The sequence below is a fragment of the Mustela putorius genome, unplaced genomic scaffold, assembly GCF_011764305.1.
Source record: "Mustela putorius furo isolate JIRA1106 unplaced genomic scaffold, ASM1176430v1.1 tig00003863_pilon_pilon_pilon, whole genome shotgun sequence".
NCBI classification, from domain to species: domain Eukaryota; kingdom Metazoa; phylum Chordata; class Mammalia; order Carnivora; family Mustelidae; genus Mustela; species Mustela putorius.
In genome coordinates, this window is record NW_025422015.1 from 17,392,454 (window position 1) to 17,408,310 (window position 15,857).

Genomic DNA, 15,857 nt, shown 5'->3' on the forward strand with positions numbered 1-15,857 from the left:
CAGAGATACTTGATTCATCAGGACTAAAATGGAGCCCAGAATCCTGTTGCTTTTTTAAAGCTCCCCCAACAATTCCAGTGGCCAGCCAGGTTTCAGGATCACTGACCTTGTAAACCATCACACAACCAAGCATTCCAGATTCTACCCAGAGCAAGTTCCCCAGAGGAGCACTGGTAATTCTTACAACACAAACACATGCCACGGTCATTCAGATACTCCCCAAATATGCTCTGTTCTTGCCACCTCCCATTCCTTTGCTTCCCAGCTCTCATCTCTTAACGCTTAGTTACTGGAGCAACAGCTTGAACGCTGTTTTCTCAGAGTGGAGAACTAGCTACCCTGACCAGCCAACTTTGCCAAGCTCAAGAATCCTTACCTGTGTTCTAAGACACAGAATTCTGAGCACACACGTTAATCATAGAAGGTAACATTTATAGAGCCCTAACTCTGTGCCAGGTACTGTTCTCAGCCTTTTGTACATATTAACTTACTTAATCCTTCTCAAAACTTCCATGAAATAAGTATTACCGTCATCCTTGTTTTCCAAGTGAGGAATGAAGAGACGGACATTAAGCAGCATGACCTGAAGTCAGGTCATAGTGGTGAAAGAAGAATTTTGTCTCGGACAGTGCAGTGTAAATTGTGTACAGACAATGTTCATGAGATTAAGGAATTTCCTGGATTCTACTTACTATGTTACCTCTCCAGAGAATTTCACACTCCTTGCATTATCCATTGCTAGTTTGTTTTTCCACAGGATCTCTCTTTTCCACTGGATTGCAGCTCTAAGAAACAGGAACCCTGTCTGTTTTCTTCTTCCTCAATGTCTCTTCAACGGCTTTCAATGTATCTTTCAGAAAACAGTGTTCATTCACTTAATATCTGACTGACTCACTGCCAATGTCCCTCTCAACAACCAAAATTAACCTCCAATAGGTTTTCAAAATTCTAATAAGATGCTTACTTCCTATATCTTATATAATAGTAATTAAAAATATTTTAGTGTTTGCTTGTGTAAGGCACTCAGCTATGTAAAAGAATACACATGCCTGATAGAAAATGCATGAAAACAAGTCAAGAAAATATGCAAGGATGTTCACTAGCCTCCTAATACATTGTATACAGCTTGGTAAGCAAATTTCCTCATTTCACTTGAAATGGCAAAAGCACAGTGAGAGCTTCAGAGTGTGCCCCATCCTTTACTGAACCACAAACCCTCCTCTTGTAGAGTGGAAGAAAAAACTTCAAATCTTTTCAACTTTATTAAGGAGGCTATTATTTGAAAATCATTATGAAGGAAAATGGCAAATGCTTAATAAATAAACCTTCTAAAGAGTTTCTAAAATCATAAAAGTTGGCAAATGGCTTTCCTTTATCTAATTTTTTTAAAGTATATTTTATACCTCACAGGTCCATATTTTGTGAAATCCCTTTGATTTTAGTGTTGGATGTGCATAGAGTCTAGTGAATATAGGCCCCGTAGAACCACTCCCACCTAATCACTATTCATTTTTTCCATTCTTGGTGTAAGAGATGGACTACCACCCTCTCTCTCATTTCCCATTCCCAACGGTAGGTGTAAGCTGGGCCCCAACCAACACATCACATCCTCCTCTCCTAGGCACCATGATCAGATTAGAAACATTCACGTGGGTCATCAGAGAGAAAATGGAACTTTCTTAGATGTCTGAGAAGGAGTCTCACACGTTTTCATACTGGACGGAAACCAGAAAGGATAGAGGGGTTGAAGCTGCTGCCATCTTACTTTCACATGGTGCCTGATACAAAACTAACTTAACAAAAACAGAAGAGATGGCAAGAACATCCTCTAAGTCCTACATCCAGCCATGTGTATAAATCCAGATGTAATTTTGGACATTTCAACCATGCAAGCAAATAAATTGTCTTCTTAAAGTGGTTTGGTTCAGAATTTCTTTGACTTTCAACAAAAGAAATCCTGGCTGCTATTTATATTTATTTCTAATATAACACATGAAGATGATGTCATTAAACAGATAACCTTTTTTTTCTATTCAACTAAATGGACATTGTGATGATAAAAGATTGTTTAAATAATACCTATTTACAATATGCAGATAGTTAAGTTTTGTGATTATATTGCTAACTCTCCACACAATAAGCCTTTTCATGCTATTCATTCTCATACACTGAATATTCTTTATGCAACATCCAGACTCAATATTATGTATACCATGCTACACAAAAGACCACCATAAAAGCAAAAGGAGTGTGTGTGACTCAGCCCAAATAAAGGGTGTTTGTTACATTTCTTCCCTTAGATTGCCAAGTGGATCTTTTTTGTACTTCTTGTATCATATGGAAACCAATTTTTATTTGCTTATTCTGGGATTTCCTACATCTTACATGGCCTACCATACAGTACATGTTGTATACTTGTTAAATAAATGAGTGAATTCTGACAGGTACAAAAAAAAAAAAGGCTAATACACAGAATTTTGCCTGACATTTAAATAAACACAGGTGTATTAGTTCAAGATTTTGTCACCATCAGATTTTATATTTGGTCTCAGTCATAAAAAGAGCAATGATTAAAAACAAATGAAGATAATTTTAGAACCTTAAATAATAATATACATCAACAAAATTACATGCAATAGTAAGGTAAAGGAATTTTTATAAAATATATCAGTAGTTCAAGGAGTTTTACTTATTAATATTTGTCCAAATATATAAAATTATACTCATTATTAATTTCAGCTTATTATGGATGTTGCCAATTAGAGCTTGCACCAGACATGTCTTCACTGCTTCACCAGAAAGGAAGTTAAGTTTCAGTTCATTTTGAAGATAGATCTATCTTATACCATTAATTCATGAAGGGTTTGAAATGACTTCTTTGAAACTGTAGGATATAAGGCCAAAGGGCATCCCTACTCAAAGAAAATGATGCTAATGTCAGTCTAATTCACATCCTTAAAAGAATTTTAATTGAACTTGTACCAATACTTTCTGTATTAGGGCTTTTCACCTATAGTAAAATTATAACCATTATGCTAAACTGTGGTCATCTTACAGAACTGACTCACTATAAGCATGAAATTCATTAGCATTTACACTAAATTAAAAGCACAAAGATGACTAACTCAAGTTACATAGGCAGGTTAAAGGGTTAGTTAATTCGAACAGCACATCAATATTGCTATCACTTACTTAATATCCACCCAGCCTTACAATTAGCTATGCCACAGAAACATTTTTAAAAATCCAGTAAGAAATTTAGGCATGGAAAAGGAAATGTGCCAAGGAAAAATATATTACTAGTTCCATCCCAAGAGATTTAATATCTTGGGAAAGATTTAACTCAGATTATGGACAAAACACTCTAACTCAGACAACTTAGAAATTTAGAAAATAACAGTAATAATCTTAAAAGTATACTGTTTTTCATTCTAGAAAACTATGCTGTTAATTTCAAACACTGAACATTTTTTACTTAACTGAACTTCTATACACAGAATTTACTATTACTTTCTCCTACCTTAGAATCCAGGAAATTCCTTAATCTAATGGACATGTTTGTCTGTACACAATTTACCTGAAGATTTCCAGTTCTGAGTGTCTTCAACCTAATAATGCTTTAAAATTGAGGGACATTTGGTCATTTAAAATTTTTAAAATAAAGAAAATTATAAAATAAACAGAAGGAAAAGGGTTTCTGTGACGTTGTATTTACTATGGAACCCATTCAACATAATTCAACAACTCAGGGCATTAACAGAGTTTAGTAGCAAGTAAAGAACAATTATCCTTCTGATAGCCTATTTGGAGGATGCTAGATAATTAAATGAGGAGACAACAGTAGACACACTCTACCTCTTCCTCTAGCTATTTTCTTCTCTCTTCCCCTAAACAACCAAACTGCATGAAAGGGCTTCCATTGCTTTATGTCCCCTCAAGACTCTTCATACAAAGCGTCAGCAAACATTTCCTGTGAGGGACCCAACATAAGTAATTTTGGCTTCAAGGGCCATTCACCTCTGCCACAGCTACTCACCTCTGCCATTATGGCACAAAAGAAGTTACAGACAGACAATCTATAAAAGAATGGCATGGCTGTGTTCCACTAAATCTTTGTTCACAAAACCTGTCAGTGGGTCATTTTGATCTGAGGGCAATAGTGTGCCAACCTATGCTCTAGTCTAAGGTTTCTTCTGTTTAATCTTTCCTGGGGACTCTGACTTACTCCAATGGCTTTAGTTATCATTTATGAGCCAATGACACAATTTATTCACGAGGCTAGATGTCTCAGCTCCAAACTCGCCCTACTCATTGACAACTCCCTTGTCCCATGAGCTCAGTGTGCTCTAAAACTAAACTCAAGATCTTCTCTTTCAAACGTATTTCTTACCTCAGTTATGACATTAACCACCCACCAATTTATCCTTGGCAGGAATCTAGGTGTTACTCTTTACTCATCCTTCTCTCTTCACCTATTGTACATATTATAAAATCATCTCTAAATACCAACTCGAGTCAGCCTAATGTCAGCCAGCCCTTCTGCAGCCATCCTTATCCATACCTTCCTTCATCTGTCAGTTAATCTTCCCACATCCACTCCCGCTCACCTCCCAACTATTCTCTACACAGAGCCAGAAGGAATTTTGTTAAATGCAAGTCTAATCATATCACTCCTCTGCTTAAACCTCTGCAGTGCCTTGCCCATGTCCATAGGATAAAATCCAAAATCTTGAATCCAGTACATAAGGTGGGCACCTCCTCTACTGCCCAACCTCATTTTTACGACCTTTTCCTCTTAACCAGTGGTCTCCCGGGTCTTCTTTCAGTACCTCAAATGTGCCAAGTTCTTACTTTTGGACATCCTATTCTCTCAGCCTACAATGGCCTCTCTTTCCATGCCATGCAAGGCCTCCTACTTTTCACTGAGCCAACTCCTTGTCATCCTAAATGAAAGCCAAAAACCTATCAAGCAAAAAATTGACAGTTTTGAATACCAAAAAACTTAAATGCATATACAACATACATACAACATAAAAGAAAATAAAATGGTTAAAAAACAAAAAATTGGGAAAATATATGTAAGATACATTAGACCAATTCTTAAATATAAAACAGAGCTCACACATCAATACAGAAAAACAACAACAAACAGTTCTCAGTAGAAAAATGGGCCAAAAACATGAACACAAGACTCACAAAGGAAAAACTGTAGTGGTAAATGAACATACAAAAAACATTCACTATCCCTAGTAATCAAATACACAAGTCAAAACAAAATTAGGTATCATCTTCCATTCATCAAATTGGAAACCATTTAAAAGATTAAAAAGGTACATTTATTTATCATTTCAAGGTCCAAATCTTAAAATAATTATTATCTTCATATTACCAGATTCTCACTATCAGAATTAACTGACATCATCCAGACTGGGAAGGTTGTTGTCATTGTTTTGACTAATCTATAAGGTGTTGCTGCTCTATAAGAAACACTTTTAAAAGTCATTAGTGTCGGGGCACCTGGGTGGCTCAGTGGGTTAAAGTCTCTGCCTTCGGCTCAGGTCATGATCCCAGGGTCCTGGGATCGAGCCCCACATTGGGCTCTTTACTCGGCAGGGAGCTTGCTTTCCCCTCTCTCTCTGCCTGCCTCTCTGCCTGCTTGTGATCTCTGTCTGTCAAATAAATAAATAAAATCTTTAAAAAAAAAAAAAAAGAAAGGAAGGAAGAAAGTCATTAGTGTCATACAGGCTGTATTTATGAATATATTCCCCCCAAATGATGTAATTTAATAAATCCTCACGTTGGAATACTCAGAGACATCAGTTTGCCTTCCCACTATTTGTTCATAGAGGCAAGGTCAAAGTGACTTGAGGAGGCAGCCTAGCAGAGCAACCCGGCCTTGCCTGTGATAATTAGTTGTTCACCTTTGTTTCATTCCTACACTTTTTATAGCTTTAATGGCACTCTGTACACAACACAAATCATCTAAAAGAAAAATGAAGTAATGTATATTAAAGTGTCAGAGATTTTAGGAAGGTATTCAGAAAATCCTTTAGCCAAGTGTCTATTGGTGGTAGATCAAATAAAAGAAACATGGTGTACCTCTTTTTCTAACTTAAATTTGTGTTGATTCCATATGTTTAAGAATATAATATAAATTCATATATAATTTATAAAATATAATTGATGAATGTTTTTTTCCATCAAATTTATTTAAAACTAGAGTCTAAAAACTCCTGAATGGTCGCATGAGTCACCCAATTCAACTATAATACTGGACTAAGCTACTAAAAAATTGTCACAATCAAAAGCTTTTTTACAATGTTTTCAGCAGGGAAAATGAACTTGGGATGGGAGATTTTCTGATTCACAGTTATATTATTTTCCTGTATAATTTCAACAACAACAAAAACTTTATAGCTATAAGCACATAAAACTTAACATCCCTAAGCAAATTCAGCCCTTAAAGACATCTGACTTTTTACTCGGGCGTATTCCCCACAAACGTTATTCATTTTTTTAAGATTTTATTTACTTGAGAGAAAGAGAGAGCGAGGGGGAGGGGAGCGAAAGGAGAGGGAGAAGCAGACTCCCCACTGAACAGGGAGCACAACTGTGGGGCTCCATCCCAGGACCCCAAAATTATCACCTAAGCTAAAGGTAGATACTTAACCAACTGAGCCACCCAGGTGCCCCAAACATTTTTTACTTTTGTACCATATATTCTGAAATAAGAATAAGAATTTGGGGGGTACCTGGGTGGCTCAGTGGGTTAAAGCCTCTGCCTTTGGCTCAGATAATGATCCCAGAGTCCTGAGATGGAACCAAACACTGGGCTCTCTGCTCGGAGGGAGCCTGCTCCTGCCCCACCCCTGCCCCTGTCTGCCTCTCTGCCTACTTGTGATCTCTGTCTGTCAAATAAATGAATAAAATCTTAAAAAAAAAAAAAAAGAATAGGAATTTTTATGGAGGAATACAAAAAAAGTTAACCATGGTTCTATGAAGGGGGAGGCATGAGGACTTTTTATTTGGCATCTTTATGTGCTGTTTGAATTTCCTCACTGTACATATGGTAAGTCTAGTAGAGGGATTATGTAGGATACCATTTTTGGTTTTTTCTTTATAAATTTATATTTTTCGTAAGCTACAAAATTAGCAAGAAATAGAGTGATAATTTTACTTTGTCATTCACCATAAATACTTGTCATTAATTAGCACATGTTATACCTTTTGTAACTGTTACTCAGACTTAGCCACCTTTATTCCAATAAACAAACCAAGGATAATGCCACCTAAAAGAAGGAACTCAGTGGCTAATAAAAAGAAGTAGATGAGTTCCCAATTTTGGAAGATTTATAACCAGTTATGATATGCCTAAGACAAACCATATTTGTTCATTAATAGTTGGAAAGTAGTCCAGGCCTGGCTAAATCTTATCTAGAGGTTGATGAAGAATGAAACCATCTAAAGAGCACAAAGGATAGAACTGTGGTCCCTTTTTCCCTCCAAATAGCAAGTACACAGTGCCACCTGCTGGGGAAAGCAAAGCCATCACTCACTACAAGTAAGGCTTTTTTGATAAATTCGGAATTATTTACCTGAGGCTGAAGCAAAACAACCAGGGATGTGGGGAGACCAGATTGTGCTATAAATGACACTTTCGTGGCCTCTAAAGGTGCACAGAGACTTTCCAACAGTTGGATCCCACTATAAACAAATGAATAAATCAATTACTTAGAGGTAAATTCAAATTTATGTTTATATACATAATATATACAATACACCACCTATGTATTTATATGTACACATGTAACAGTCAGACATATCTCAAGGATTCTTTAAAGTCTATTTTCATATAAAGCAGAACAGTATTTAAGGGACCAAAATAATCAATGCTGAGCTAATGGTTAGTTTACAGCCAAAAGGTTAAAAATGTTTAAATTCTAATAAATGCTTTACTATAGTTTTTTTAAAAGAAAATTAGTTGTATAATTGAAACGATATAGAAGTATGTTCTAGAAAAGAAAAAAACTCAATGAAAGTGTTATGGAAGAGACTATTTGGTTTTAAATACAGTAATGCTAACATACCAGCTTGACAGTTTGATCCCATGAGCCAGACACCACAAGCTGTTCACCTCTGGTTTGGCTCCAATCAACACTATAGACCTAAAAACATTTTAATGTGTCATTTAGAAAGTAAAGGAGCATGAAATTCAATATTATATTTTATCTCTTTATAACAGTGATAGCCAGTTAGAACAACTAATTCACTTCATTGAAACATCAAATGAAGTCCTACAAATCTCAACATGGTGCCTAAGAAATGGGAAGGTCATTTTGCCCATTCTTCCAGACATACTCCTTACAGATAAGATTCCCTTCTATTTTAACAGAATGCTACAGATGATTTCCAAACCTCCTTCACTAAAACAAATCATATATATTTTTAACCTACCATCAAATCACTGTTTGAAGCACCCTGTAGAAATGTCAAAGCAGATTAGAAAGTTAGTCGTCTAAAAAAGCTTGCCAGGTCAGTGTTTATCAGAAAGCATTAAAATTCAATTAATATCCCTATCTGGCCTTTCTTAGAAAAAGCTTATAGGAACCAGGTAATCCTTTCAGATCTCTTGGTAAACAGCTTTAGTTAGCCAATGCTACTATTCTAATCTATGCTTTACTGCTTTCAGTGAACCATTTCAAACAAGCCATTTGAAAACTTATGGAAATATGTTTTATTCTGTCATCTTACACAACAGATTATATATAGATCGCTACTGTAAGCTAAGTTCCACAAAATATGTGCATAATTGTTCTTTATTAAAGTAGTACTGATGTGGACCTGAGTATACATCATTAAATGTGACCAGCCAGCAGATTCTTCTGAATCTTAAAAATTCTAGCTACCACATTTATGTAGGAAGCAGAGGGTCTGCAGTTTGCTGTAGCTTAAGTATGGGTTACCTCTTCTCTGCTGTCTTGTACATGTACCATGGCGAGCCATGTTGGAGGCTCAGTTTTAAAAATATCAGTAATACTAATCCTATCTTTGCTTAAAACTGATATTTTTATCATCATGGATTTTTTCAATTGGGATTTTTAAAAAATATTGCATCAAGACATTATTTGACTACTGAATTTTTTGGGGTCCTCCTTAATCATGTAACTAAGGTGAGTGCCCCACCCACCCTATCCTAGTCCCAGCCCTGCTGCTGTCCATATTCATGCAGAAGAGAAAGCATCAGCTGGAACACTGAAGAAGCCACAATCCAGCAGTGAAGAGCACCTCTTACAGAAGGGGCAGCAAAAGCCAAAGAGCTGCTATGGCCATCTGTTATGGGCGGAAATAGTCATAGAAGTTCTTGAGAGCTAAAGAGCTTGATTTTATCCTCTAGGCCAGGGCATGGCAAATTTATTCTGTAAAGAGCAGTAATTTGGGGCTTTATGGGCCACTTGGTTCTGTATGTCAGCCTGGGAGAGCACAAAAGTAGCTATAGGTGACACTAGATGAGTAGGCATAGCTGTATCCCAATAAAACTTTATTTACAAATCAGAGAGCACACTTGGTTGGCCACATCTCATGAGTAGAAGTCTGCCAACTGCTACTCTAGGCTGATGTGAACAGTCAAAAATAACCACAATAGGGGCGCCTGAGTGGCTCAGTGGGTTAAGTCTCTGCCTTTGGCTCACGTCATGATTTCAGGGTCCTGGGATCAAGCCCCACATTAGACTCTCTGCTGCTGTTAGCAGGGAGCCTGCTTCCCCTCCTCTCTCTCTGCCTGCTTCTCTGCCTACTTGTGATCTCTCTGTCAAATAAATAAATAAAATGTTAAAAAAAAAAACACAACAGCAAATGTTTATTGAGCACCTACTGTGTGCCAGATACTGTCATAAGGATTTTACATGTTTTATCTCATTAATCTTCACCTCTATGAAGTAAATACTGTGCTAAAACCCAAGAAGTTTAAATAAATTGTTGAAATTCCTAAGGCTAGTAAGTTGCAGGGCTGAATTCTGAACCTCAGCAGCCTCACTGCAGAATCCACTTTTAATCATGACGCCAGGCTGTCTCTACATCATGCTCCATGAGGGCACTGTGGAATTGGAATGACCTTGGGCTGCAATATCAAGGAAATAAAAGTCTCCCTTCCTTGCTGACTCACTGGTATCACCCTTCATTAGAGCCCAGATTGATTCCATTTTGTTTTCATGAATTATCCAAATCCAAGGACTTAAAGCCCCTGTGAGCTTAGTGAACTCCTATTCATCCGCCAAGTCTTGGCCCCATTACATCCTTTATGAAACAAGCTTCCCCTCGACAAAACCCTCAATGACTGAAATGCTTCATTCCATGCATTCTGATAGCATCTTTCTTGTACCTACCTAAATTTTACATTTACCATATTTTACTACAATTTGTGTTAAATACCTGCTAGATTCTGGAAGATCCACCATGTGAGCAAAACCATCCTATATGTCTGTCTACATCCTTTGCAATTTAATAAGCATTCAATAAATGGGAGTTAAGTAATTTATCCAGCAAAATTAACCTTTACAATCTGTATCACTAAGTAGTTATAAAGAGCTTTTGTTTTCATTTCAGAGGATAACAACAGATATAACTAAAAACTAAGATCAACACCTCAGATACCACTGCCTCTACACGTGTCCAGCATGATACAGAATTTGACACCTTGTGACTTCTCACCTTTTAAAACTGTGAGAGCCCCCACAGGCTTGGAGAGAACCCATCCCTAGTGAGAATAAAAGACAGGAGGTAAGAGAACTATGGCAGTGTCCCATCAGTCCCATAAGAAAGTGCAAGCAATAGGACTAGGACAAAACTAAGGACAGGACGCACATGGTGATGTTAAAAATGGGACAACAGAGAAGAAAATAAAGGCAACTCAAGTATTTTATGTGTTTTACTGTGTTTACAATTTAGGATATGGGTAAGTGACTAACAGTACAAGCCAGGATATTGTTTAAAAAAAAAAAAACTATAGACATAAGTATAAAATGGCACTGGGATGGAAAATTCAGCTTGATGCCCAGAAGAGAGGATCTAAGCAGGGCCTTGAGGCCTAGCTAAAATGTCAGTAGCAGAAAACAGAAATGAAAACAGTGATCATAAACTCCCCCAAAGACATACAAGGGCATGGATAGCACCCGAGGGATTAGGACTAGAGAACACTGCAGGATAACACCAAGGTTTTGTGCTTGGGGACTGTTGGTGGTGGTGGCATTAATAGAATGGGAAGACTGGAGGAAAGAAGATAATGTGTAATTTTAGACATAACTGACTTTGAAGTGACAGCAAGATAGTAAAGTGGAAATGTCTAGCGGAAACAGGGTTTGGGCACTGACCTCAGGCTCTGAAAAAAAGTTTACAGCCAGGGAAATGTTTGGGAGACAGTCAAAAAAGGATGAGTAGATTCCATTATCCCAACTTCAAGTTACTTCACTAGTCCATTCAAGCAGTATTTACTAAGCACCTATTATGTACAAGGAACAGGGGAAAGAGGGGTATAATGTTAGACAAGCCCGATAAAGTCCCCACCCTCAAGGATTATAGACAGGCTATAAGTAAACAGTTTCAGATCATGATTTTAAAGAAAAGCTAGAGAGTACAACAAAACCAAGGAAGGAGACTGGGAAACAACAAGAGGGAAGGAGGCACTTCTTGATAGAGTGGCAAGGGAAGATCCCACTGAGCAGAAACCTGAGTATAGCGAAGACAGAACTCTGCAGGTTTGAGAGGAAAGGCTTTGGCAGAAGAACAGGAAAAGACCCTGAAGCAGGAAACAGGCTTATCCCTTTTGAAGAACAGAAAGATCAAACAGGGTTTGATCCCCAAGGACCATGGTTAAAAGTTCGTATATAATTTCTCTTAAGAGGCTACAGCCATCAAGCCCACTCTAGCTACCACCTAGACTGTAGGCAGCATCCTTCCACAGGCCTCCCCATCTCTCCTTGCTTACCTCCAATCCATGATCTGCACTGCATAAAAACACACATATCATTCCCCTGTAGGAAGCCCTTCGACGGTTTCATACTATGGGTTTCCTGCAACTTACCATTACCATCTCAACTTACCAACATTGAGATTTGTCTGTGCTGCTGCTTATTACCCAAAGGTCAAAACCATGCAAAACTATAAATGGTTTAGGGATGCATACATGAGCAGTAAAACTAAAAAGAAAAGCAAAGAAAACAGAAACAGAAATTCAGAATTAGTGGTTACTCCTGGGAAGAAGGGAGTAAAGATGAAGGGAGAGAGAACTATAGAATCAGAAAAAAAAAAAAAGTAGATAGAAGATAGCATCTGTAAGCAGTGGCTCCAACAGTATAAGGGATGTTTTATTTTTAAGTCAGATGATGAATATGCAAGCATACATTTTACAGCTTACATTTATTTTATACGCATGAAATATAAGAATCTTCAGTGTCTTTCCACTAATTTGAGCTTAACAGCCAAGGCTCCAACTGTTCAGGCCTGCAGGCTCAATCCCTCCCCTTTTAGCCTACACTTTCCTTTGCCTCCAATGCTATTCCTCTGGCATCTCCATCTGAATAGTTAATTCCAACTCCCCCTGTAGACCTAAGGATGCCCTTGTGGCCCCTCCCCAGACTAGATCTTTCCCTCTTGCTGTACTCCATACATTCCAGCACTTATCACATTATCAAGGAGATACCCAGCAGCTCCACCACTCCCCCACCCCCACGGGTGAGGATTCAAACAGGGCAAGGAGGACCACGTCTGATTTGTTCATCTCCCCCCCAGGCTCTACACCGTCCCTTGTGCACTGTAGGGTTAATCAAAGTTTCTGGAATGGATGAAGGGGCAGAGAAACAAATATGAACGAAGAGCACATCTCACATTAGTCCAGTCTTCTACCCTTTCCCTATTCCCAATTCCCCCCTCCACTCCTGCTCAAACAGTGGACATGGCTTGATGGTTAGATTAAGGATAAAAAAGAAGAGGGGTATGCAGTTATGCTTTAAAACCAGGGTCCTCTAAAGGCCTATGTCATGTAATTACTCTTGGCAGTGGTGAGAAAATTAGTTGAGAAACTACAAAAAGAAAAAAAAAAAAAAACCCTGAAAAATATTTTGTGCTGCCTTATGAAATCTGAACTTCATCAAAATCACTGTTTGAGAGGACAGATTTTATTACTGAAAGCAATTCCCAAAGAGCTCATTTTTAATCTGCTGTATAGCATTGCCCTTTTTAAGTTGGTCTATTTAATTAAAAATCATCAAATAGAAACTATGTCCAGAATGTTCATACTTATCTGTATCAATACAAAGGAAAGGGACACTGACTTTTAATTACTGAGTGATTAGAAAAGGATACATATTTCTTTTAATGTGAAACAAGTTTTTAAAGTTTATCATTATAAAAATTTTTAAATGCACATAAAAGAAAAATATCATAATAAATCCCCAGGTATCACATCACATACTTTCCAAAATCATCAACATTTTGCCACCTTGTTTTATCTGTCCCATTAACGATTGCTGGAGTATTTTAACATCAGAACACTTCACTCATAATTAAGCAGGTAAGGATGTTTTTCTTTCTTATAGAAGCACAAGGCTATTTTCACCTAAAAAGATGAATAACAGTTCCTTAATATCATCCAAAACTCAGTCCACATTCTTATTTTCCCAAGTGTCTCAAAAATGTCTTTTCACAGTTGGTTTACTTGAACCAGAAACCAAACAAAATCCATTTTACATTTAGTTGTTATGTTCCTAATCTAGGAAAGTCCTCCTCTCCCACCTTGCTTTCCCCACTCACCCTTCCCATGACATTTATATTATTGGAGACACAAAGTTAATGGTCCTGTAGAATCTTCTACACTCTGGATTTGGCTGTTTCCTCATGGTGTTACCATTCTCCTTCACCCTTCCCATTTCTTTAAGCTGGAAGTTAGGTCTAGAGGCTTGATTACATTCAGTTCAATCTTTTTTTTTTTTTAAGCTTCCTTTTGTATTAGGTGTATACTTGCCGGTTTACCCATTTTTAGTGATCCTGAAACTATTCAGAAGATGGAGCAATGTAAAATGAATGTTTCAGCATCCATAGATGGCCTTTGTCTACAGTCATTACTTCATCTGAGGAAACTCAATGGTGGGCTTTCTAATTATGCTATTCCTTCTGTAATTATTAGCCAGGATTCTGTTATGAGAAATTTTCCACATCAAGCATCTGATTATTCCACAATAAAATTCATTTAGGAAAGCCAGATAAGTGCCTTGATTCTTTATCTTAACAATTTTCAGAATGAGTCCACTGTCCTAGTAATCTTCAGTGGTGTCCTACTGGTTGTTTCTTAATGATTACAACTGCATGTAATGGGTGGAAATTTAAGTGTATCATCTCTCTACACATTGTCTCTTCTAAACTTTTGATGTTCATTCCATTGGCCTTTCATAGTTTTCTGACACAAGAGGAGGTCTTAGATTCATCTTGTATGTTTCTTCTCATTCCTGGAATCAACCATCTGTGCAAAGATCCCAGTTCCTCGGTATTTAGAGGCAGTAATCTGGGCACTAGGGATATTCACTGTGACTGAGTTGTCACTGCTTTTTGGTCTTTATAGTCCAAAGAACCAGGATATATGTACTTTTCTAAACATAGAAAAATAAATGAGTCTGTACAGATATGTCTCAATTTTAAAATAAAATCTCTTTTTAACTTATTTATTCTCATCATTTTCTCTTACATAAAAATTTTTGGTTTCTGATAACATAATTACTGTTATGCTTTAACCTATAATTTAATATGAGTTTTTTAAAATTTAAATAATTAGCCAACATACAGTACATCATTAGTTTCAGTTGTAGAGTTCTATAATTCATCAGTTGCGTATAACACCCACTGCTCATCAAATCACGTCACGCTCTTCTTAATGCCTATCACCCAGTTAGTTTTTTAGAGTGAAGAGTCTCTCCTGGTTTGTCCCTTGATTACTTCCCATTCAGTTTTCCCTCTTTTCCTATATGATCCTCTGTGCCTGTCTTCAGTTTACATGGTGTCTGTATATTTTACCCTTTGGTAAATTCCTTCACATATTTCCTCTGTGCTGTTTCTTACATTCCACATATGAATGAAATGAAATATGATAATTGTCTTCCTATACTATAAGAGTTTCAAAATAATAATACTGATCTTTCTGAATACAGTTTACAACTTCTTTGCAATTCTTTTTGTTTATCAGACATATCTCATTTGGTTATAGACAATCACAATACTGTATTTTAAAAGTAACATTTCTAGTTAATTATTTTCAAGACCTAACTATGATGCCAGTTTGATATACCACTAGATTAATTTGTTTGTTTTCAATTTTTAGCAATTGCTTTTTTCTTTTTTAATTAAATGGTGATTTTTAATTTTGTAAAATATTTCAACTGTTCCAAGACCAAAAGTATAATACAAATTATATTGGAGAAATTATCCATCCTTGTCCTCTCTTCCCCGATTATTTCTTCCCCAAATCCTTTAAAGGTAACCACTTTTATTAGCTTTTGGATTATCTTCCCACTGTTTCTTTTTGAAATATATACAGAGATAATTATATATATAATTATATATATTATATATATAATATATATACACATATACATACAAATATATATACACATATATATCCATGTATATATAAAATATATATAAAAGTCCTCCCTGTCTCACATAAAATGTAAATTCTAAATATACTTAAATAGCTCTGCCAATAATTCCATAGGATAACTTCACTGGATATCAGATCATAGCTAAACTAAAAAAAACCTTCTAGTTTCATGTGATTCAAAATTATCAAATAAGACTGTACATATGTTATCTACGTA

At 36.6% G+C, this 15,857-nt stretch overlaps 1 protein-coding gene across 1 annotated transcript in view; it reads right to left on the reverse strand.

Moving 5' to 3' along the window:
• PEX7 (peroxisomal biogenesis factor 7) overlaps nt 1–15,857 on the reverse strand; it is an 88,806-nt gene that overhangs the window by 63,961 nt on the left and 8,988 nt on the right. The window contains exons 4-5 of the mRNA XM_004740285.3: nt 8,088–8,165; nt 7,596–7,704 (exon numbers count right to left, since the gene is read on the reverse strand). Coding sequence (XP_004740342.1) covers nt 7,596–7,704; nt 8,088–8,165 — 187 coding nt within the window. The remainder of the gene's footprint in view (nt 1–7,595; nt 7,705–8,087; nt 8,166–15,857) is intronic.